This window comes from Ovis canadensis, chromosome 3 (genome assembly GCF_042477335.2).
Source record: "Ovis canadensis isolate MfBH-ARS-UI-01 breed Bighorn chromosome 3, ARS-UI_OviCan_v2, whole genome shotgun sequence".
NCBI lineage: Eukaryota > Metazoa > Chordata > Mammalia > Artiodactyla > Bovidae > Ovis > Ovis canadensis.
The window spans coordinates 94639357-94665283 of record NC_091247.1 but is presented as its reverse complement, the minus strand read 5'-3'; the positions used below and the strand labels follow the sequence as shown (position 1 = coordinate 94665283).

Here is a 25927-nt window from a genome sequence, read left to right as displayed (position 1 = left end):
CCACTAAGAGCAAGGATCACATGATCCTGACTTATTTGATTCCTGGTGTGACCTACTGTAGCAACTATAATTTGAGCTTTGTTAGCAATGAATTTTATCACTTTTATTTATATACAAAAACAAAAGGCCTTAACTCATTTGCCCACACTGAGTGACAATACTGCTTTTTTTTTTTAATGTTTATATTCAGACAAGTCTAGACACATGGGAAACTCAAAATCATCACTTGTGTTTTTATTTTTAAACATTTATTCATAACCCATGCTCCGGGATTTGTATAGCAGTCTTTAGCATGTGTTTGAAGAAAAGCAGTTGGAACAGTGTTGTGCAGTAAAAGTGGCTCATATTGGATTATGATGTTCTGGAAAAGATTTTTGCCTGGAAAAGTCAGTGAAAAGAACATGTACAATATGATATATGATCCTATTTATATATGTGTTATATGCCCATATGTGTGTAGGTAAAATATCTGTTTAGAATAGCTGCCCTGGTAGCTCAGACGGTAAAGAATGAGACCTGGGTTCAGTCCCGGGGTCGGGAAGATCCCCTTGAGAAGGGAATGGCTGCCCATTTCAGTGTTCTTGCCAGGAGAATTCCGTGGACAGAGGAGCCTGGTGGGCCGCATTCCATGGGGTCGCAAAGAGTTGGACACCACTGAGCGACTAAGCGCACACACACACACACACACACACACACACACACACACGAAGTAGTAAGCCGTAGTTATCTCTAGGAGATGGGGATTATGAATGAAGTTTTTAAAAACTGAAGGTTGATTTATAATATTATCAATATATTAGTTGCATGTATATAACATAGTGATTAAACATTTTTATAGATTATAGTGCATTTAAAATTGTTGTAAAATATTGGCTGTGTGCCCTGTGCTGTACAGTATGTCCTCATAGCATGTTTATTTTTTATGTACATAGTAGTGTGTACCACTTAATCCCCACACATGTCTTATCCCTCCTTCCTTCCCTTTCCCTACTGGTAACGATTTGTTCATTCTCAATATCTGCTAGTCTTCTTCTGTTTTGTAGTATTCAATTGTTTATTTTTTTTATATTTCGCATGTAAGTGATAGCATGCAGTAGTTATCTTCCTTTGTCTAACTTGCTTCACCAAGCATAATACTCTCTAGGTCCATTCATGTTGTTGCAAATGGCAGAATTCCATTCTTTTTTATGAGTGAGTGATATCCAATTGTATGTATTTGCCATATCCTCTTTACCCACTCATCTGTTGATGGACATTTAGGTTGCTTCCATGTGTTAGCAGTTGCAGATAGTGCTGCTGTGAACAATGGGATGCATATATCTTTTTGAATTACTGTTTTTGTTTTCTTCAGATCTGGATATATAAATATATAGGAACATGCGTATCAGGCAACTCAAAACTTTTACCACTCTGTGTATGTCTGTGGATGACTGTGAAAGTGCCATGAGTTTTGATTTTGAGGCTACCCATAAATTTTAGCAGGCAGGCAAATTTACAAATTAGGAATCCATGAATAATAATTGACTGTATTTCCTCCTGATTGCTCTCTTATTAAATGACACCACCAGCCAAACTAGTTACCTAGGTTAGAAATCTCTGGTCAGCTTTCTTTCCTTCATATCCTTTACCACATATATCCAGTTGGCTTGTGCCTCTTTAAGTATATGTCAGGGTCTAATCCTTCTGCAGCTGATTTCCCCTTCCTTCATAGTGCTTACTACATTATAGCTTCCAGGTGTCTAAAACCAGAGTTGAAGTCCAAATATCTTATCATGACCTACAAAGTCCCCCGGCCTTGTCTCCTATCACACCTCTCCCTCACACCCTGAAGTTCCAGTTGTGAAGAACTTCTTGCAGTTCATGGAGTGCGATATCTTTTTTCACTGAATCTCTCTGTCTCTACAAGGAACATTTTTCCCCCTTTCTGTTCACCTGGCTCACTCTTCTGAGTCATTCTTCAATTATGAGTATAAATGTTATTTTTTTCCTGCGAATCTTTCTCTAACATTTATCCCTCCCCATTCATGTGCATGCATACACACACACACACACACACACACACACACACACACACATACACTCAGTTATACGTTCCACTTCAATCCATAGGATTTTATAGTTTATTTTAATATAATTGCTTGTTTAATTTCTAGTCTTCCACTATAGACTATAAATTCAGTGAGGAGATTCTTAGTGTCTTTTACATGGTAAGCACTTTATATTCTTTGTAACTGATTTTTCTGTGACATTGTATGTATTAATTCATTAATTATTGTATAGTCTTTGGAGCACTGTCATTCTAAAGACATAAAATGAAAAAGAAAACAACTTTTGCCTTGCCTTCCTACTGTTTTGTATCTTTTTGTTTATACTTTTATTAGCTTTTCAGATGACTCTTTTTGGTTTGTGTTTTGTTTTTTTTTTTCATTTGAGTGGTTAAAGGAGCTTGAGGCCGAAGTGGTAGGACTCTACTGAACATTGTCTATTGACCTATTTGTGAATAGGCAGGCACTTCCTCAATTACTCAGCTGTATTGGGTAGACATCAATTTCTCAGTTGCTTCCTATAAGCATTGAATTGACAAAATTGGCGAAGAAATAGAAAAATCAGAGGTGAATTTATTGAACATTCATTAGGGAAAATCTAACTCAATTTTGTAAATGGAGAAGCCAGACTTATTAGATAAATTGGTCTTTTCTTATGTTTTAATTTTATTAAAAAACAAAATGTATATAGTTTAGAATTAAGTAGAAGTTCATAATTTGATTTATATAGAATGTCATCTTGTTTATTTTCTGTCATTTATGACAAATAATTAAATTAGTATGCTACTGCTAAGTCACTTTAGTCGTGTCCAACTCTTTGCTATGCTATGGACTGTAACCCTCCAGGCTCCTCTGCCCATGGGGTTCTCCAGACAAGAATAGTGGAATGGGTTGCCATTTCCTCCTCCAGGGGATCTTCCTGACCCAGGGATCGAACCCGTGTCTCCTGCAGTTCCTGCATTGAAGGCAGATTCTTTACCACTAGGCCACCGGAAAGTCCTGGTTAGTATGCTGTGTCCTAATTAACAAGGCTTTCCCTAAATTCTCAACTAAGTATATCTTGGCTCAAAGGTATGTTGAAAGTGTAATGTCACACTCACATAATAAAGGGCCTTTTAGGGCTGTTAACCTTAAAATGAAATGTCCTTCACTGTGTACAAAAGGTAATTGACCTTTAATAATACCACTATGCTGGAAAATGGTGACAAGTAGGGGATAACTTTAACAAACCAACATGCAATTTCCACTTCTTATTTCTTAATATAATTATTTGCTACCTCACTAGCTTATGGACTAAGAAAGTCTTGAAATAGCTGTCTTAAGGTTTGCTTTCATTTTTTAGACAGAAAAATTCAGATGTATACAGTTGTCAAAACCTTAGTGTGTTAAAATATTCGATTTTAAGCTACACCAAGAGTTGTCAAACCATGACTCTTGTGTTAGGTCCATCATACTGCCTGTTTTTGTATGACCTTGTGAACTTTTACATTTTCAAATGATGGGTAAAAAATCATTTTTTATCCATAGAAGACTATATTTTATGACAGGTGAAAATGGTATAAAATTCTAATTTCAGTTTCTACAAATAAGGTTTTATTGGAACAGAGCCATACTCATTTATATATTGTTTATGACTGCTCTTATACTACAGCAGCAGTGTTGAGTGTTTGCATCAAGACTGCATGGCTCAACAAAGACTATTTACTGTTCTGCTCATTACAGAAAACATTTGCCAACCACTGAGCTACACTATCGAGTGTGCATGATTTAGGACCTTAAATAGCTTTTCCAGTTTAAGGATAACAAAGAAGTCATGTTGAGTAAGATTCTTCAGACTTTTGGGAAGGTGAAAAAACCTGAAGGTAGATAGTACATGGTAAGTCTTCTTTCTGTGCAGGAGACCTGTGTTCAATCCCTGGGTTGGGAGGATCCCCTGGAGAAGGGAATGGCTACCCACTTCAGTATTCTTGCCTGGACAGAGGAGCCTGGCAGACAATGGTCCATAGAGTCGCAAAGAGTCAGACATGACTGAAATGACTAGCACTTTCACAGTAAACCTTATCTTCACATGGGTGGGGCTTTCACTTTCATCATTGATTTCATCTTATGTTTTAAATAAGTATTTGCATAGTGGTTACTATTTACCAAGACAATATTCTAAAAGCTTTATAACTCTTCATAATCTTTATAACAAACAAAGGAGGTTGGCATCTCTACAAATAAGTAAGCCATAGCATGTCTACTAGTGAAAGGTAAAGAGTTGAACAGTGGAAGTTAGATTAATGAAAGGGAAATTATATAGCTAGTCATATGAGTTATGCTGTGGGAGGAAATGGCAGCCCACTCCGGTATTCCTGCTGAGACAATCCTATGACAGAGAAGCCTGGCGAGCTACAGTCCACGTGGTTGGAAAGAGTCAGACACAACTGACTGACGGACACATGAGTTACACAGTTAATAAGGGCTAGGCCATGATTTGAATAAAGTCATCTGGTTCTGAAATCAATGCTGTTAACCGCTGTACAATGCTGTCTCTCCCTTTCTACTTTTGTTTATTTAGAAAAGTCTTGGGTTGAGAGTAGGGCTTAATAAAAGGGGAGCATCATGTTTTAAAAGTTTTGAGTTCATATCAGTTTCTAGGGTTGTTATAATCAAGTACCACAACTCGGTGGCTTAAAATAAGAGAAATTTCTTCTGTCACTGTTTTAGAGCATAGAAATCCAAAATTGGGATGTTAGGAGGCTGTCCTTCCTCTGAGATTCTGGGTAGAATCCTTCCCTGCCTCTCCGCGGCCTCTGTGGTAGCCAGTAGTCCTTGGTGCTGAGATGTATCAGTCCCATCTCTGCTTGTGGCTCCATGTTGAATTCTCCCTGCACTGTCCTCATACAGCATTCTCCTCTTCTTAGGAAGATACCAGTTATGCTAGATGAAGGGTCATCCTGTTATTGCACGACTACATCTTAGTGTAACTAATTACACTTGTAAAGACTATTTCTAAATGGTCATGCTGTGAGGTCTGGGGAAGGACATTAATTTCGAGAGGACACTATTCAACCCCAGTTATAGAGCATATAAATCAGCTCTTGTTTTCTAGAGTACCTTTCAGTTTAAGTCCAAAAACCCTACATGAAAAGCTACAAGGCTTTGTTTCTTCCTTTTTAAAAGAAAAAAAATTTTTTTTACTTTATTTTGCTTTACAATACTGTATTGGTTTTGCCATCCTTTTTGGTGTTAATCCTGTGCTAGATAATATTCTGTCTGAGAAGACTGACATTATTCTCAACTTCTGCCTTTTTCTTGCCTTCTTTTGGCCTCTTGCTCATGATTTGAGACTAGATTTTATTCTGGAATTTTCTTCTGGGATGTTCTGTGATTTTTTTTTTTAAAGGATCATTTTCTCAACTGTTATTATAACCTACAAGAATGTTGGTTTGTTTTTTTTTCTTGTAAATTTGTGATAATTAGTTCAGAAACCAACTTTGGTGTTTTTGGAGGTTGAGTTCTGACAGTTTCCTCTGAATAATCTTGTGTCCATTTCTATTGGGATTTGTAAGTTAGGTTCAGTAAGTTCTAATAATTATTTTTGTTTTTTTCAATGGTTATTATTGTTAAAATGACAGATTGTGAGAAATATGGGACTGCCTTAGCTTCTGACCTGGGAGCGTCTCTATACTAGCGTGGTTGGCCCAATTGTGTCAACCTATTTCCTTTCATTTGTTTTGCAGGGGGCCCGGGAAACATTTGAGAACTACTACCGAAAACAAAGGCGAAAACAGGCTCGTTTGGTGCTCCAGCCTCCATCTAACATGGTAGGATAACCACTTTTATTTTTCTCCCTTTTTCATTTTTCTTCTATATCTTTTAATTATTTTCCACTTGTGACCCCCCCTGCTAAATTGTCATTTGGGGACCACTTTTGATGGCTGTGACTTGCACTAAGAAAGTAGCAACTAACATTTCTTGGTTGCTATGTTTCAGGCATTCTTCTAAGTACTAGATATGTATTGTCTCATTTCATCCTCACTGTAATCCTATAAAGGTAGGTTGTTGTTGAGTCACCCAGTCGTGTCCGATTCTTTGCAACCCCATGGACTGTAGCACGCCAGGCTTCCCTGGGCTTCAGTATCTCCTCAAGTTTGCTCAAACTCATGTCCATTGAGTCGGTGATGCCATCCCACCATCTTGTTCTCTGTCGACCCCTTCGCCTCCTGCCCTCAATCTTTCCCAGCATCAGGGTCTTTTCCAGTGAGTGAGTGCTTTATGTCAGGTGCCTGATGTATTGGAGCTTCAGCTTCAGCATCGTCCATCCAGTGACTATTCAGGATTGATTTCCTTTAGGATTGTGTGGTTTATCGCCATACTGTCCAAGGGAATCTCAAGAGCCTTCTTCAGCACCACAGTTCGAAGGCATCAATTGTTTCATGCTCAGCCTTCTTTATGGTCCACCACTCACATTGGTACATGACTATTGGAAGAACCACAGCTTTAAGTATATGGACTTTTGTCGGCAAAATGATGTCTTTGCTTTTGAATATGCTATCTAGGTTTGTCATAGCTTTTTTTACAAGGAGCAAGTGTCTTTTAATTTCATGGCTGCAGCCCCCATCTGCAGTGATTTTGGAGCCCAAGAAAATATAATCTGTCGCTGTTTCCACTGTTTCCACATCTGTTTGCCATGAAGTGGTGGGACTGGATGCCGTGATCTTTGTTTTCTTAATGTTGAGTTTTAAGCCAGCTTTTTCACTCTCCTCTTTACCTTCATCAAGAGGCTCTTTAGTTCCTCTTCACTTTCTGGCATTAGGGTAGTGTCATCTGCATATCTGAGGTTATTGCTATTTCTCTCGACAATCTTGATTCCAGCTTGAGGTTCATCCAGCCCAATGTTTCACATGATGTACTCTGCATATAAGTTAAATAAGCAGGGTGACAATATACAGCCTTGATGTACTTCTTTCCCAATTTGGAACCAGCCCATTGTTCCATGTCCAGTCCTAACTGTTGCTCCTTGACCTGCATACAAATTTCTCAGGAGGCAGGTAAGGTGGTCTGGTATTCCCATCTCTTGAAGAATTTTCTACAGTTTGTTCTGATCCACACAGTCAAAGATTTTAGCATAGCCAATGAAACAGAAGTAAATGTGTTTCTGCAGTTTACTTGATTTTTCTGTGATCCATCTGATGTTGGCAGTTTGATCTCTGGTTCCTCTGCCTTTTCTAAATCCTGCTTGAACATCTGAAAGTTCTTAGTTCATGTACTGTTGAAGCCTCACTTGAAGGATTTTGAGCATTACTTTGCTAGCATATAAAATAAGTACAATTGTGGGGCAGTTAGAACATTCTTTGACATTGCCCTTCTTTGGAATTCAAATGAAAACTGACATTTCCAGTCCTATGACTACTGCTAAGTTTTCTAAATTTGCTGATATATTGAGTGCAGCACTTTAACTGCATCATCTTTTAGGATTTAAAATAGCTCAGCTGAAATCCCATCACCTCCACTAGCTGTGTTCATAGTGATGTTTTCTTAGGTGCACTTGACTTCCCATTCCAGGATGTCTGGTTCTAGGTGAGTGATCACACCATCGTGGTTATCTGGGTCATTAAGACATTTTTTGTATAGTTCTGTGTATTCTTGACACCTTTTCTTAATATCTTCTGTTTTTGTTAGGTCCATACCGTTTATGTCCTTTATTGTGCCTGCCTTTGCATGAAATGTTCCTTTGGTAATTTTATTAAAGAGATCTCTAGTCTTTCTCATTCTATTGTTTTTCTCTGTTTCTCTGCATTGTTCACTTTAGAAGGATTTCTTATCTCTCCTTGCTATTCTTTGGAACTCTGCATTCAGCTGGGTATGTTTTTCCCTTTCTTTAAGACTTGCTTCTCTTCTTTTTTCAACTATTTGTAAGGCCTCCTCAGATAACCATTTTGCCTTTTTTGCATTTCTTTTTCTTGGGGATGATTTTGATCACTGCCTCCTGTACAATGTTAGGAACTTCTGTCCTTGGTTCCTCAGGCATTCTGTCTGTCAGATCTAATCCCTTGAATCTATTTGTCACTTCTACTATATAATCATAAGGGATTTGATTTAGGTCATCCTTGAATGGCCTAGTGGTTTTCCCTACTTACTTCAATTTAAGTCTGAATTTTACAGTAAGGAGTTCATGATCTGAGCCATAGTCGGTTCTTGATCTTGTTTTTGCTGACTGTATGGAGCTTTACCACCTTTAGCTGCAGAGAATATACTCAGTCAGATTTTGGTACTGATCATCTGGTGACGTCCATATGTAGAGTCGTCTCTTTCTCTTCTGTTGTTGTAACAGGGTGTTTGCTATGGTCAGTGTGTTCTCTTGGCAAAACTCTGTTAGTGTTTGCCCCGCTTCATTTTGTACTCCAAGGCCAAACTTGCCTGTTATTCCAGATATCTCTTGATGTCCTACTTTTGCGTTTCAATCCCCTATGATGAAAAGGACATCTTCTTTTGGACACCTTGTTAGTTCTAGAAGGTCTTCTAGGTCTTCATAGAACTGTTCAGCTTTGGCTTTTTTAGCATTAGTGGTTGGGGCATAGATACGTAGGCACTCTTATTGTATTTACTTTATAGGCTTGGGAATTGAGCCTTAAGAAATTTATTTATTTATTTATTTATTTATTTTTTGTGTCCATAACATACCAGTTTACTGAACTGCTGAAACATGATCATTTACCTTTTTTCAAAAAAATTGAAGTCTAGTTGATTTACATTGTTTCAGGTGTACAAAGTGGTTCAGTTTTATATATATACAGATAAAGATATACATGTATTATTTTTCAGATTCATTTCCATTATAGGTTATTACAACAAATTGAATGTAGTTCCCTGTGCTATACCATTTATCCTTGTTGGATCATTTACCTTTTAAAAATATACAATGATCTCCCCACAAGGTCAATTTCCGCTGTTGTTTTCCTGGTGGGGCTTCAGACATCTTTTGACTCCACATACAAGATAGAATGAAAGAAAACAGAAACTGTTTCCTTCTGGAGCAGTCACGTAGTTTCAGTTTTCTTCTGGTGCCAAAAGGTGTGAAATAGGACTGGGTGGTATTTAAATTATTTCAACTGGGATTTTCAGCTTCAATGAGAATTAGATATTTCACATTTGTTTTTAAAAAATGTACATTAGTTTATTTAGGTATTTCAACATATATCGATAAGCATATTCAAGTATGAGCTGTAACTGTTACAACAAAAAGGACTTTTACTGGGAGGGGAGCAAGTAGATTGTCTAAAATATTTAACATGTGAAATAGTTTCCTAACATTCGCTCTCGAAAACAGAATTACCAGAACAATCTCTTCAAAGGGTTGGATGTATCTTCACAAGCGTGCATCTGGCGAGCTATTGTTTTCAGTAGCTGGAGGTGATAATGTGATCCCTTCTGATGTAACACACCAGAATTTCTATTCAGTTCCTGGGGACCCACAAGAGACCCCAGTTTTTTGCTCTAACAGACAAAGCATTATTAGTTAAGAGACTGAGTGACTTCACTTTTACTTTTCATGCATTGGAGAGGGAAATGAGAACCCACTCCAGTGTTCTTGCGTGGAGAATCCCAGGGACAAGGGAGCCTGGTGGGCTGCCGTCTATGGGGTGGCACAGAGTTGGACATGACTGAAGCGACTTAGCTGAGGCTTCTATTTAAGGCTGTCAAATGTACCTTTTCTTTTTTTTACACACTTAAAATACCTGGTGTATATAAGCTCAATAGTAAATATACTAAGAGATGTTTGTTGTTGTTATTGTTAAAAATCGGATTTCCAAGGACAGTATTTCTGAAAAAATGAATGTTTTTAACCTGTCATTGAAAGGCAATAATGTAGATCTGCAAAGATGTCACAAAAGTTCACAAGCCCATTAGCATCATCAATAACATGCTGGTTAGGAAAAGAACCCTAGAGAAGGTAAGCAACTATCATTCAGTACAGTTCAATTCAGTCGCTCAGTCGTGTCCGACTCTTTGCGGCCCCATGAATTGCAGCACACCAGGCCTCCCTGTCCATCACCAACTCCCGGAGTTCACTCAAACTCACGTCCGTCGAGTCAGTGATGCCATCCAGCCATCTCCTCCTATGTCGTCCCCTTCTCCTCCTGCCCCCAATCCCTCCCAGCATCAGAGTCTTTTCCAATGAGTCAACTCTTCGCATGAGGTGGCCAAAGTACTGGAGTTTCAGCTTTAGCATCATTCCTTCCAAAGAACATCCAGGACTGATCTCCTTTAGGATGGACTGGTTGGATCTCCTTGCAGTCCAAGGGACTCTCAAGAGTCTTCTCCAACACCACAGTTCAAAAGCATCAATTCTTCACCACTCAGTTTCCCTCACAGTCCAACTCTCACATCTATACATGACCACTGGAAAAACCATAGCCTTGACGAGATGGACCTTTGTTGGCAAAGTAATGTCTCTGCTTTTCAATATGCTATCTAGGTTGATCATAACTTTCCTTCCAAGGAGTAAGTGTCTTTTAATTTCATGGCTGCAGTCACCATCTACAGTGATTTTGGAGCCCCAAAAAGTAAAGTCTGACACTGTTTCCACTGTTTCCCCATCTATTTCCCATGAGGTGATGGGACCAGATGCCATGATCTTTGTTTTCTTTTTTTTTTTTTTTATTTTTTTTTTTTTTTTTTTTTATTTTTTTGTTTTTTATTTTTTAAATTTTAAAATCTTTAATTCTTACATGCATTCCCAAACATGAACCCCCCTCCCACCTCCCTCCCCAGAACATCTTTCTGGGTCATCCCCATGCACCAGCCCCAAGCATGCTGCATCCTGCGTCAGACATCGACTGGCGATTCAATTCACATGATAGTATACATGTTAGAATGTCATTCTCCCAAATCATCCCACCCTCTCCCTCTCCCTCTGAGTCCAAAAGTCCGTTATACACATCTGTGTCTCTTTCCCTGTCTTGCATACAGGGTCGTCATTGCCATCTTCCTAAATTCCATATATATGTGTTAGTATACTGTATTGGTGTTTTTCTTTCTGGCTTACTTCACTCTGTATAATCGGCTCCAGTTTCATCCATCTCATCAGAACTGATTCAAATGAATTCTTTTTAACGGCTGAGTAATACTCCATTGTGTATATGTACCACAGCTTTCTTATCCATTCATCTGCTGATGGACATCTAGGTTGTTTCCATGTCCTGGCTATTATAAACAGTGCTGCAATGAACATTGGGGTACATGTGTCTCTTTCAATTCTGGTTTCCTCGGTGTGTATGCCCAGAAGTGGGATTGCTGGGTCATAAGGTAGTTCTATTTGCAATTTTTTAAGGAATCTCCACACTGTTCTCCATAGTGGCTGTACTAGTTTGCATTCCCACCAACAGTGTAGGAGGGTTCCCTTTTCTCCACACCCTCTCCAGCATTTATTGCTTGCAGATTTTTGGATCGCAGCCATTCTGACTGGTGTGAAGTGGTACCTCATTGTGGTTTTGATTTGCATAAAACTCCTAGAGAACATAGGCAAAACACTCTCAGACATAAATCACAGCAGGATCCTCTATGATCCACCTCCCAGAATGCTGGAAATAAAAGCAAAAATAAACAAATGGGATCTAATTAAAATTAAAAGCTTCTGCACAACAAAGGAAAATATAAGCAAGGTGAAAAGACAGCCATCTGAATGGGAGAAAATAATAGCAAATGAAGCAACTGACAAACAACTAATCTCAAAAATACACAAGCAACTTATGCAGCTCAACTCCAGAAAAATAAACGACCCAATCAAAAAATGGGCCAAAGAACTAAATAGACATTTCTCCAAAGAAGACATACGGATGGCTAACAAACACATGAAAAGATGCTCAACATCACTCATTATTAGAGAAATGCAAATCAAAACCACAATGAGGAGCCTTAAGAAATTTAACTGATTTGTGTCTTTATCAAAACAAAAACAATAACTTTTTTCTTCTTTGCTTTTTTGTAGCATGAAACCTTAGACGGCTACAGGAAGTATTTTAATCAAATTGTCGGGTGGGTATTTGTGTGTGTGTCTTAAATTTATGAACTTTCAATAGTTTGTACACTTTTCCTGAGACTTAGAAAAGTACAACAAGTGTTCTTTTGGAATTTATTTTTCTTTTCTTTATTTAAATTCTTAAAACAAGATTTGGTTTTGAATATCTGATGATTTTAAAGGAATGTCTATTTGTTTCAACATTATATTGTTGGAGAATACTTTTTATGGAGAAAGGAAGAATAAAGTTGAATTGTAACCTTATTATATGTGATAGTTTGCTTTTCCATTGTTAAGAGAGAACCAAGCAATCAACAAATGTTGGCACATTTTTTCTAAAAGAGCCAAATGGTAACATGTTTTAGGCTCAACAGACCAAGTGGTTTCTCTTGCAGCTATTCAGCTTTGTTGCGGTACAAAAACAGCTATAGACAATATGTACATGAGACACAATTGGTGTGTTCCAATAAAACAGTAGTTATAAAAATAAGCAGTGTGCCAAATTTATTCCATGGACTGCATCGTTTGCCACCGTCATCTTGAGAATATACACTAGTTTGGAATTGCAGTTCCCCAATAAGCTCCCCAAATATAGGCAGCTTATTCTTATTGCAATATAGTGACTTTGTAGTGAAAAAAGGGAAGTAAGTTGAATTGTTCCATGAAATTTCTTTTTCAAATTCAGATTGTTATAATGTAATTGATAACTTTATTAAAGTGTTATCATGAGCAATTCTCTATTTAAAGAATTGTTGTGATTAGTATGACTATTTAGGTAAGATAGCTAAAGATACATTTCAGATGCATACAAATTAGGATACCACAGCAGAATGTTAAAAAATATGTGTGTATTTTTTTACTTTTGTGCTATATCTTTTCAACACTTAGATGAAAAAGTTTTGTATAAGGGGAATTATTTTAATATTTTGTGTGTTGGATTCTTAAAATAATGGGTGTTTTAACTTTTGTTGTTTTTAGTAAAATGTTTTAATGGCCTGGTGTTTTTACTGTAGTGAAACTAGTCTGCTTTATCTATAAACATTATTTTCTTCCCTTTTAAATTCCAGGATAGCATGGTTAACATTTAATGCAAATGTAATTCCAGTTTCTGTTGAAGTGATTAATATGATATCATGATCAAAGGTATAATTCCAAGTCTGATAAATCTGATTTTGTTTGCTATACCAAATAGCTTTCTCTAAGAAAAAACACTAGTATTGCCTTCAAATTTAATGGCAGCTCTTAATGTTTGTGACATGCTGAAAATTGTAATCAAACTATTTTCTGACAGCTGTTCTTTCTTTTTTCCTCAATCTTAGCTTTTTTGTGGTTGAAGATCACATTTTACATACAACACAGGGCTTAGTAAATAGAGCCTACATTGATGAACTGTGGGAAATGGCACTTTCAAAAACCATCGCAGCACTCCGTACTCACTCGGTATGTAAGACACCCAAGAGAGGTTTTTACTTCAAGCTAATTGTCTCTACAGTATTCAGTCTTCTACAGCTTTAAAATCATACTATGAATATCATTTACTCATGAAAGATGTATGGAAGTAACCACTTCAAATTGCATGTTCTCTAATGCTAAGCCCTCTTTTGTGGATGTTCTTTGCATTAAGAAAGCAATGGCTAACATTTACTGGTTGTTCTCTATGTCTTGGGCATTGTTATTGTATTGTTACTGTGTACTGCATATATATTTCATCTTCACTTCATCTTTCTAAGGCAGATACTGTTTTTATATTTGTCATGTAGACTGCAGAACAAACTCAGAGAGGTTAAGTAGCTAGCCTAATATCACCCAACAAATAGAGCTTGGATAGGAACCTTGACGGTATGGCTGCAGAGCCCATTTCTTCGCCACTACACCTTAGTGCCTTTGGAATGCCTATTAATACTGGTTTGGAGTTCACAGATTTATTCTTACTCCATAACATTTCAATAAGTTGCCCGATTTTCAGTTTCCATGCTCTATTGATCTGTTTTACGATAGCATCAATTTTTAATGATAATCTACTTTATTACAGGTGGAGAATCCTGGCTCTGAATTACTCCTTTATTCATTCATTCAATATTCCTTGAACAAGGATTACATGTTGATCATAGCAATACAAGAATGAATAAGACTAAGGACTTTGTTCTTAGAGAACTGTATTATGATTGGGGAATTTCCCAATAAACTAATCAATATCAGACAGTGATAATGCAATGCAGTTAAAAGAGAGTGATATATTAGGACAACACGGTGCCTGATTTTGATAAGTGATATGAATGGCATTCTGAGATCTAAATATCAAGGAGTCAGTATTTGTGCAAAGATCAATTAAAGATCATACTAGGTATAAGGAACAGTAGTGCAAGGACTTTGTGGTATTATTATGTGTGAAAGTGTTTCAGGAGCAATAGTGAGAAGTTAATAATAAAAGATAATTTGGTATTTTAAAAATTTCAAGAAATGGTTCTAGTATGCATATTATTTTGTTAACCAGAAGCTTAAAAGTCATTCGTCTCAATCTATACATTATCAAGTGTTTCAGAGTAAATACCATGTCTAAAATTTAGAGTTGAAGGGAGTGTAGCCACTTTAAAGGAAACTGAACAATGCTCCAAGTGGGTAGAACATAAGACATAGAACCCTAAGGAGGTATGGTAGGAAGTAAGAATAAAAAAAAATAGGAAGATTTCACATTATTTAGGACCCGTTTGACCCTTTAAGCAGTGAGTTAAGTGGAATATGTGTGTTCGGGACAGGAGTAGAGTAAATTGGAGTGAGAAGATCAGATTTCTATTTTTAAAAGATTATTCTAGCTAAATAATGGATGAGGGATGAGAATGGATGTGGGGGGAAGAGTTATTGGTAGGCTGGTCTAGCATTCCAGACAAGAGATGATGATTGCTGGACAAAAGTGATGGTAGATATGGAAAGAAGTAGATGAGTCTGGGAGATATTTAGGAAGTAAGACTTACAATACTTTGTGATGGACTAAATTAAGAGAGAAGGTTAAAAAAAGTATCAGGGCCTAGGTTTATGATTTTCTTCCTTGGATGATAGTGTTGGTATTGATGGTTTGGAGTGGGAAAGTCATAAGTTACTTTTGGATACGATTACTTTAGATGCCTTTGTGCAGTTAAAGTAGTAGGGTCTATCATTGTTGGTCAGTTGCTGAGTCATGTCCGACTCTGCGACCCCATGGACTGCAGCACACCAGGCTTCCCTGTACTTTACCATCTCCCAGAGCTTGCTCAAACTCATGTTCATTAAGTCAGTGATGCCATCCAAACATCTTGTCCTCCATCATCCCTTTCTCCTCCTGCCTTCAATCTTTCCCAGCATCAGGGTCTTTTCTAATGAGTCAGCTCTTCACATCAGGTAGCCAAGGTATTGGAGCTTTAACTTCAGGATCAGTCATTCCAATGAATATTCAGGATTGATTTCCTTTAGGATTGACTGGTTTGATCTCCTTGCAGTCCAAGGTACTTTCAAGAGTCTTCTCCAACACCACAGTTCAAAAGCATCAATTCTTTAGCACTCAGGCTTCTTTATGGTCCAACTCTCACATCCATACAAGACTACTGGAAAAACCATAGCTTTGACTAGACAGACCTTTGTTGGCAAAGTAATGTCTCTGCTTTTTAATACACTATATAGGTTTGTCATAGCTTTTCTTCCAAGGAGCAAGTGTCCTTTAATTTCATGGCTGCAGTCACTATCTGCAGTGATTTTGGAGCCCAAGAAAATAAAGTCTGTCACTGTTTCCATTGTTTCCCCATCTATTGGTTATGAAGTGATGGGAACAGATGCCATGATCTTTGTTTTTTGAATGTTGAGTTATATGCTAGCTTTTTCACTCTCCTCTTTCAGTTTCATGAAGAGGCAATTTAGTTCATCTTTGCTTTTTGCCATAAGGGTGATGTCATCTGTGTATCTGAGGTTATTGATATTTCTCCTGGCAGTGTTGCATCTAGCTTTTGCTTTATCTAGCCTGGCATGCTGTACTCTGCACATAAGTTAAATAAGCAGGGTGACAGTATACATCCTTGACATACTCCTTTCCCAATTTGGAACCGTTGTTCCATGTCTAGTTCTAGCTGTGTTGGGTTTTGACCCAGATAAGGTGGTCGTATTCCTATCCCTTTAAGAATTTTCCACAGTTCGTTGTGATCCGCACAGTCAAAGGCTTTAGCATAATCAATGAAGCAGAAGTAGATGTTTTTCTGGAATTCTCTTTCTTTTTCTATGATATTGGCAGTTTGATCTCTGGTTCTTCTGTCTCTAGCTTTATTGATTAATGTATCAATTTGAAACCAAAGAGGTTGTGTTGTTACTGAATGTGCTGCAATACTTTCTCTTTTTTCTTGGTAGTTTCTTTAGTATTTATAAATGTTAAATGTTTACATATCTAATTTATATTTATCTTATTTAAAAATTTCTCCCATTGCTTATATGAGTCCAAGGACTTTATCTGGCATTTTAACCATTATATGCTTGCATCATATTAAAATCTGTCATATTTTAAAGTATTTTTTAATGTTTCTGCCTATTTGAAACTAAAAAAGTCTCTTACCTATTTTATGGCTTGATTTTTACACAGTTATATTATTACAACCACCTGTTCTTTTTTTATTACTACCACCTGTTCCTAATGTCATTTAGGGTATGATTAAACAATCTCATTTTAATTTTTTGCCATACTATATCCATTGTCCTAGGATCATTTTTTAAATGTCTTACTATCTTACATTTTATGGTGTGCTATTATTAATACATAAAAATTATACAAAGATAACATGATTAATAAAAGATAGGAAATATTGATTATTAATAGTAATGAAATTGGCCATGATCCCTGGCATAATTATCTGTCTTATATGTAAATTTGAAATGACTTTTTTTCTGTGTATGAATACATGATAGTGCAGTATATATTTTAAATAAAACATGCTGTATTTTTCACTTAATAGGTAATGAATTTGTGTAAATTTTAATGTGCATTTATATAACATTCCGCCTCAGGGATGTAACATTTTAAAGAATAATTCACTTGATAAGCTTTTTAAAAAAAGTTTTTTGAAGCAGACATTATGTGTGTGAGGCAGACAAAATCACAGGGGTAGATGTTTTTCAATTTTTCCCATCCTCTAATGGGTAGACAACTTGTGACTTTTACAAGGAAGGGTTATCTTTCCCTTTGCCTCCATTCCAATGGCAGTCTAACTTTGTCTTTTTTTTTTTTAAATTTTAAAATCTTTAATTCTTACACGCATTCCCAAACATGAACCCCCCTCCCACCTCCCTCCCCATAACATCTCTCTGGGTCATCCCCATGCACCAGCCCCAAGCATGCTGTATCCTGCGTCAGACATAGACTGGCGATTCAATTCTTACATGATAGTATACATGTTAGAATGCCATTCTCCCAAATCATCCCATCCTCTCCTTCTCCCTCTGAGTCCAAAAGTCCGTTATACACAGCTGTGTCTTTTTTCCTGACTTGCATACAGGGTCGTCATTGCCATCTTTCTAAATTCCATATATATGTGTTAGTATACTGTATTGGTGTTTTTCTTTCTGGCTTACTTCACTCTGTATAATTGGCTCCAGTTTCATCCATCTCATCAGAACTGATTCAAATGAATTCTTTTTAACGGCTGAGTAATACTCCATTGTGTATATGTACCACAGCTTTCTTATCCATTCATCTGCTGATGGACATCTAGGTTGTTTCCATGTCCTGGCTATGAGCTACCATATGATCCTGCAATCCTATACCAGGGCATATATCCATAGGAAACAGAGGACTGGATGAAGACACGGTACATATATACAATGGAATATTACTCAGCGATAAAATGAATAAAATACTGCCACTTGCAGTAACATGGGTGATCCTGGAGATTGTCATAGTGAGTAATATATGACAAAGACAGATATCATATGATATCTCTTATATGCAGAATCTAAAAAAGGGTACAAATGGAGTTGTCTACAAAACAGAAGTAGAGTTCCAAATATAGAAAACAAACTTAGGGTTACCAGGTGGTAAGGGGAGAAGGGAAGAGGGAAACTGAGAGATTGGGATTAAGATACAGAAACTACTATATATAAAATAGATAACTAAAACAAGAAAATAGATAACTAATAAGGACCTACAGGTCACTCTACTCAATACTCTAAAAGCCTATATGAGAAAAGAATCTAAAAAAGAGTGGATATATGTATAACTGATTCACTTTGCTATACACCTGAAGCTCATACAACACTGTAAATCAACTATACTCCAATAAAAATGTAAATTAAAAAAAAGTTTTTTAAGCTGTTATTAACATTGTAGTAAATATTCTACCAACTTAACCTTGGGAAATTGATTATTCTTAGGATAAATTCTTAGATGTGAATGTAGTGAAGTCTGTGTGTTGCTGGGGCTCTGGTTGTATATTGCTAATTTGCTTTACAGAAACACTGAACCATTTAGCACACTAAACATCATCTATTAGAATTCCCATTTCCCTATTCCTTTTATTCCACAGAAAGTTATTTTTAAAAACAAAAAAAGTCATTCCCAATCTAGTAATATCAGAAATTATATCTTAATTTAATATTTTTCTTTAATACTGATGGTAAAAATCTCTTCACATGCTTTTTATTCATATATCTTCTTATAATTTCCTGTTGATATGTATAACCTTTATTTCGTATTTTAGTCATTTTATTTTATATTTATTAGTAACACATGGATGTTAATTTTTAACATTAACTTTAATCTGAATGTTATTCTCTAGTCTGATATATATTAATAGATTGTATTATCTGATTGTAAATATTTTCTTAGTTTCATGTGTCTCTGACCTTTGGTGTCCCTTTTTATGGCTTTACAAAAGTTTAAAGTTTTTTATGCAGTTACATTTATTGATCTTTACTATTTATGTTTTCCTTATTGCAAAGAAATATAATTATTTGTCTATATTTAATTTCAGTAGTTACTTTTTAAACATATAATTCACAAACTAATAGTTTATTTTAATATTGAGTGTGAGGTTGGACTCTAATTATTGTAAAACAACTCATCAGTGTGTGTGTGTGTGTGTGTGTGTGTGTGTGTGTGTACATGCCGATGACAGTATTGTGATGATCTGTTGTTTTATTCAGCTTGGTTTGCCATAATAAAATATATAGATTGGGTAGCTTCAACAGCAGAAATTTAGTTTGCCACTGTTCTAGAGGCTGAAAGTCTGAGATTAGGATGCCTTCATGGTTGGTTTCTGGTCAGGGATCTCTTTTGGGGTTGCAGATGGTCACATTCTCATTGCGTCTTCACATGGCCTTTCCTCAGCATATATTCCACTGTCTTTTAAAAGGACCCTGATGTCGTCAGATTAGGACCTCACCCTTATGACCTCATTTGATTTTCTCTCTTCAGGGCCTTCTCTCTTTGGAGAAGGCTACACTGGTGCTAGGACTTCAGTATATGAATTTTGTGGGGAACAGTGTTCAGTTCATTAACATCTGTCCTTTCCCAATATATGTTGAAGACCACCTTAATCATATACAATAATATCTTATATATATACTAAGATCTACTTCTGAGCTCTGATTCCTGCTCACACCCTTCCTTCTCTCTATATGTCTTTTAAGAAAAAGCTTTATTTATTAACACTTTTGGCCATACTGGGTCTTCACTGCTGCATGCAGAGTTTCTCTAATTGCCGTGAACAGGGGCTATTTGTTGTGGTGCTTGGGTTTCTCATTGCAGTGGCTTCTTTTGTTGTGGCTCATGGGCTCTAGATGAGTGAGGTTCAGGAGTTGTGGCACATGGACTTAGTTGCTCCACGGCATGTGCGAACGTACCGAACTAGGGACTGAACCTGAGGACCCTGCATTGGCAGCTGGATTCTTAGCCACTGGACCACCAGGGAAGCCCCTCTCTGTATGTCTTGAATCAGTATATTATTATTATTTGATTACTACATCTGATATAATATGCTTTAATTTCTTTTTTTTTTGGTAATAATATTCTTTTGTCATTTTTCATGCCAAGTTCCTGTACATTTTTACTACATTGGTAAATTATATATTCCAGTTCAGTCAGAAGTTTAGATATTATGTATTCCAGATTGCAGTTTACACTGTACTGCAAACAGCATTATGCCTAGTGCAGCTGTAATAATGGAGGTATCACAGAGTGTTGTACAGATATGAAATGTAAACTTAAACTCTGAAAAATTCATGGAAATTAAGGATAAGCAAGGAGAAAGTTTTACCATAATGTAGTATACATATATATATATTTGATTTAATAACATATTCATAGAGATTTTATATGTATTCATTAGCCTAGTATAAGCTTCATTCATTTATATATTAAATGCCAACCATTGACTACTTCCTCTTAAATTCTGGGCATACAACAGTGAATAAAACAGTCAAATTCCTCCTCACATGCTGCATATATTCTAGTAGGAGAAGAGAGACCTTAAATACATAAATATAAATATTAATATGTCACATCAAATACTGATAAATTCCATGAAGGATAATAAAACTAAGCAAGGATAATTGGGATTTCTAGAGAAGAAATATTGGGGAAAGTATCTTATTTTGTGTGTGATAGGATGGGAAGGTCTTTCTTTTTTTTAAATATAAATTTATTTATTTTAATTGGAGGTTAATTATTTTACAATATTGTATTGTTTTTGCCATACATCAACGTGAATCCACCACAGGTATACATGTGTTTCCCATCCTGAACCCCCCTCCCTCCTCCCTCCCTGTACCATCCCTCTGGGTCGTCTCAGTGCACCAGCCACAAGCATCCAGTATCATGCGTCGAACCTGGACTGGCGATTCGTTTCATATATGATATTATACATGTTTCAATGCCATTCTCCCAAATCATCCCACCCTCTCCCTCTCCCACAGAGTCCAAAAGACTGGTCTATACATCTCTGTCTCTTTTGCTATCTCGCCAAATCATCCCACCCTCTCCCTCTCCAACAGAGTCCAAAAGACTGGTCTATACATCTGTGTCTCTTTTTCTGTCTCGCATACAGGGTTATTGTTACCATCTTTCTAAATTCTTTCTTACAAGGGCATTTTTGAGCAAAGACATGAAGAACTAAGGGCTTTGATATAGTATGCTTTAATTTTTTTTAGGTCATATATATCTTATAATATACTCTTTTAAAATATACTGTTTATCTCATTGTTCTTCTAGACTAATTCAAGAATTGCTTTGTTGTATCCCTTTTACCTCTTCAGTTCAGTTCAGTTCAGTCGCTCAGTCATGTCCGACTCTTTGCAACCCCATGAATCGCAGCATGCCAGGCCTCCCTGTCCATCACCAGCTCCCGGAGTTCACTCAGATTCACGTTCATCGAGTCACTGATGCCATCCAGCCATCTCATCCTCTGTCGTCCCCTTCTCCTCCTGCCCCCAATCCCTCCCAGCATCAAAGTCTTTTCCAATGAGTCAACTCTTTGCATGAGGTGGCCAAAGAACTGGAGTATCAGCTTTAGCATCATTCCTTCCAAAGAAATCCCAGGCGTGATCTCCTTCAGAATGGACTGGTTGGATCTCCTTGCAGTCCAAGGGACTCTCAAGAGTCTTCTCTAACACCACAGTTCAAAAGCATCAATTCTTCAGTGCTCAGCCTTCTTCACAATCCAACTCTCACATCCATACATGACTACTGGAAAAACCATAGCCTAGACTAGACGGACCTTAGTCGGCAAAGTAACGTCTCTGCTTTTCAATATGCTATCTAGGTTGGTCATAACTTTTCTTCCAAGGAGTAAGCGTCTTTTAATTTCATGGCTGCAGTCACCATCTGCAGTGATTTTGGAGCCCCAAAAAATAAAGTCTGACACTGTTTCCACTGTTTCCCCATCTATTTCCCATGAAGTGATGGGACCGGATGGCATGATCTTCGTTTTCTGAATGTTGAGCTTAAAGCCAACTTTTTCACTCTCCTCTTTCACTTTCATCAAGAGGCTTTTCAGTTCCTCTTCACTTTCTGCCATAAGGGTGGTGTCATCTGCATATCTGAGGTTATTGATATTTCTCCTGGCAATCTTGGTTCCAGCTTGTGTTTCTTCCACCTCCCCCAAAACTGAATCATAGTATTATTATGCAGTAAATCTGCACATTTAAATGGAGGTAATTGACCTATTTCAGTATCTGGTATTTTTTCACTGGGAATGTTTGTGTTTTTCTCACCTATTTGCTTTTATGTCTTTTGGTAGACTATTTTATGTATTCCTGTCTAAGTCCTAATTTTGGTATTTTATGGTTTATTTCAGGTACTATTTTAAAGAAGGTTTGTTTCAAACTCATATTTGTTAACCAGTATTACTGTCATTCTAAGGGAGAGAAGTCCTTGATTTTGTTTATTTTATATCTATTTCTCTAATTTCACCAATTTTGTTTTTCCTGGGAAAAGCTATGTTTCTTATAGAAAACTTAGATTTCTTCCAATTTTTTTTTTTTGGTAAAGCAGTAGTTCTTCACTTTTTGTGTATGACTGATACATTTGAGACTATGGCAAGTCTTTAAAACTCTCTCAGCAAGAAAATACACTGTTTTCTTCATCATACAATCGTATTTATTATCATTAAGAATAGGACACACTGCAAGTGTGCTGATGAAAGTGTATATCTATGGAAAATTAATTTAGTGGAATTTTCACCTGTGGATCTACTGTATATTCTTTTGAACTGAAGGAAAAATGACACAACTACTTTTAAAAAATAGTTCAGCATCAGTCTACAGAGGCATAAAGAAATTAGTGGTCTCTTAGGGCTGAAAGTGGGTATGAGGAATAAGCAGGTGATAGCTTAAGGGGCACAGGGTTTCTCTTTGAGGCGATGAAAATGTTGTAAAATTGATTATGGTTATATTTGTACCTGTCTGCAAAGATATTTTGTTAATGTAAAAAAAACCATTGAATTATATACTTTAAATGGGTGGTATTGGAATTTTATTTCAACATAAGCATTAAAACATAACTCAGCATTACATGCATTTACCCACTGAACCATATTTATCCATTATGAGATAGTGTAGTTGATGCCACATATACCAGTTCCATCCTATGATACTATTTACTGCATTATATTTTCAGCAGGAAAGACAGATAGACAACCTAAACATCAAAACAAATCTCAAAGGGAAACATTTTATCTGAGTGCTTATTTTTTTATAAGAATTATAACTTTCTGTCACTAACTAAAACTCTTCGTACTTTCTAATTGAATTATCAATCTTTGTATAAATTAGAAACATTTTGAAAGGTATATTATTCTCAGTGCTGATTTCAAGAAAAATCTTATACAATCCATTTCATGTAGACTTCAAATTTAACAGTACCTATGTATTAAAATAATACAGAGTTCATATAAGAAATGGTTTCATATTAGATCTGTTAATATAATTGCTAGCCTGATTGCTAGTAAAATGATAGGCAGATCATCTGATAATACTGGAAAAATACTTTTTTATAATTTAAATTATGGGACAATGTAATCTATAGGCAAAAATCATCATGTTTTATAGCTATTAAACATTAGACATCTTTTCTTATTATGTGATAGGCAGACAAGAGTGTGTACTCTGATAGTGGTTTGATACTCACCCACAGCCATATTCACCCTCCCACACACCCATTTTTGAATTAGAGGGTATACTGAGAATATATGTCATTCAGCTCCCCTAACCAAATTGACATTGAAATAAAATGTAAGAAAAACTAAAAGGAAAAACAGTTCCAAGTGTACCTCTATAGGCTAGAAAATTTGAAAAATTTCTCTGAACTTAGAAAATCAGATGGAATCAGAGTAATGACTCAGCCTGAGGAAAGAAAATATTGGATTCAGTATGAAGTAGAAGGTTTTGTGGCAACCCACTCCAGTACTCTTGCCTGGCAAATCCCATGGATGGAGGAGCCTGGTAGGCTGTAGTCCATGGGGTCACTAGGAGTCGGACACGACTGAGCGACTTCACTTTGACTTTTCACTTTCATGCATTGGAGAAGGAAATGGCAACCTACTCCAGTGTTCTTGCCTGGAGAATCCCAGGGACGGGAGAGCCTGATGAGCTGCCCTCTATGGGGTTGCACAGAGTCAGACACGACTGAAGTGACTTAGCATCAGCAGTAGCAGCAGCAGCAACAGAGGGTTTTGTTAAAGCAGGAAGTGTTCCAAATGGAATTTAGGAACACTGTAAATTCAGTCAACAAATATCATGAGCAGGAATGAGGCTGGGAGAAATCTTGGTGGAAATACTTTAGAGATCTGCCTTATATGCAGAATACATCCTGCAAAATGCTGAGCTGGATGAATCACAAGCTGGAATCAAGACTGCTTGGAGAAGTATCAGGAACCTCATATATGCAGATGATACCACTCCAGTGATAGAAAGTGAAGAGGAACTAAAGAGCCTCCTGATGAAGGTGAAAGAAGAGAGTGAAAAATGTGGCTTAAAATTCAACATTCAAAAAACTAAGATCATGGCATCCAGTCCCATCACTTCACGGCAAATAGATGGGAAAATAATGGAAACAGTGGCAGATTTCATTTTCTTGGGCTCCAAAATCACTGCGGACAGTGACTGTAGCCATGAAAGGTGCTTGCTCCTTGGAAGAAAAGCTATGAAAAACCTAGCTGCTGCTGCTGCTGCTGCTAAGTCGCTTCAGTCGTGTCTGACTCTGTGCGATCCCATAGATGGCAGCCCACCTGGCTTCCCTGTCCCTAGGACTCTCAGGCAAGAACACTGGAGTGGGTTTGCCATTTCCTTCTCCAATGCGTGAAAGTGAAAAGTGAAAGTGAAGTCGCTCAGTCGTGACCGACTCTTAGCAACCCCGTGGACTACAGCCTACCAGGCTCCTCCATCCATGGGATTTTCCAGGCAGGAATACTGGAATGGGGTGCCATTGCCTGCTCCGTGACAAACCTGTATTAAAAAGCAGAGACATTACTTTGCTGACAAAGGTCCATACAGTCAATGCTATGGTTTTTCCGGTAGTCACGTATGGATGTGAGAGTTGGACCATAAAAAAGACTGAGCACCGAAGAACTATTGCTTTTAAAATGTGGTTCTGGAGATAACTCTTGAAAGTCCCTTGGACAGCAAGGAGATCAAACCAGTCAATCGTAAAGGAAATCAGCCCTGTCTGTTCTTTGGAAGGAGTGATGCTGAAGCACCAGTGTTTGGGCCACCTGATGCGAAGAGCTGACTCATTTGAAAAGACCCTGATGCTGGGGAACACTGAGCAGGGGGAGAAGGGGGTGATAGAGGATGAGATGGTTGGATCCATCATAGACTAAATGGACATGAGTCTGAGCAAACTTTGGGAGATAGTGAAGGACAGGGAAGCTTGAAGTGCTGCAGTCCATGGGCTCGCAAAGAGTTGGACAAGACTGAGTGAGTGAACAGCAATATTTACATGATACAGAAGACATTAATAATCAAAATGAATAGCTATTCTTTAGCAAAAACAAGTAATTCATGGACTAGGAGAAAAATTTATAAAATAATCATTTCTCATTTTAGGAATATAGGAGGCTAGATTATTTATAGCAACTCTTCGGCTTGAAACAACTAAAAGTACTGCTTTATGTATATGTGTCATATAAGACATTAAGTCTCAGAGTGCTTAGTAAGGTTATTAAGGAATTAATCAGGCCCAATCCAGGGGAAATTGAGAGTCCAGAATTTCAGAGTGATATGCTGAAATACATAAGCTGCCTTTCCCTTGAGGTTGCTGGTTAGTCCAGACAATTTGTACTCAGATTTTATAATCTCTTGGGCCTACCTGAGATAGAGAGTCTAGTATGGTGCCCTCCCCACATTAAGCTGGAGAAAACTATTCCTTTCAGGT

General features: G+C 37.1%; 1 protein-coding gene across 2 annotated transcripts in view; it reads left to right on the top strand.

Annotated features, from left to right (window-relative positions):
* EXOC6B (exocyst complex component 6B) overlaps nucleotides 1–25927 on the top strand; it is a 726749-nt gene that overhangs the window by 366139 nt on the left and 334683 nt on the right. For both annotated transcript variants that reach the window (XM_069583682.1, XM_069583683.1), the window contains exons 9-11: nucleotides 5771–5854; nucleotides 12022–12068; nucleotides 13371–13491. In XM_069583682.1, the coding sequence (XP_069439783.1) occupies nucleotides 5771–5854; nucleotides 12022–12068; nucleotides 13371–13491 (252 nt within the window). The remainder of the gene's footprint in view (nucleotides 1–5770; nucleotides 5855–12021; nucleotides 12069–13370; nucleotides 13492–25927) is intronic.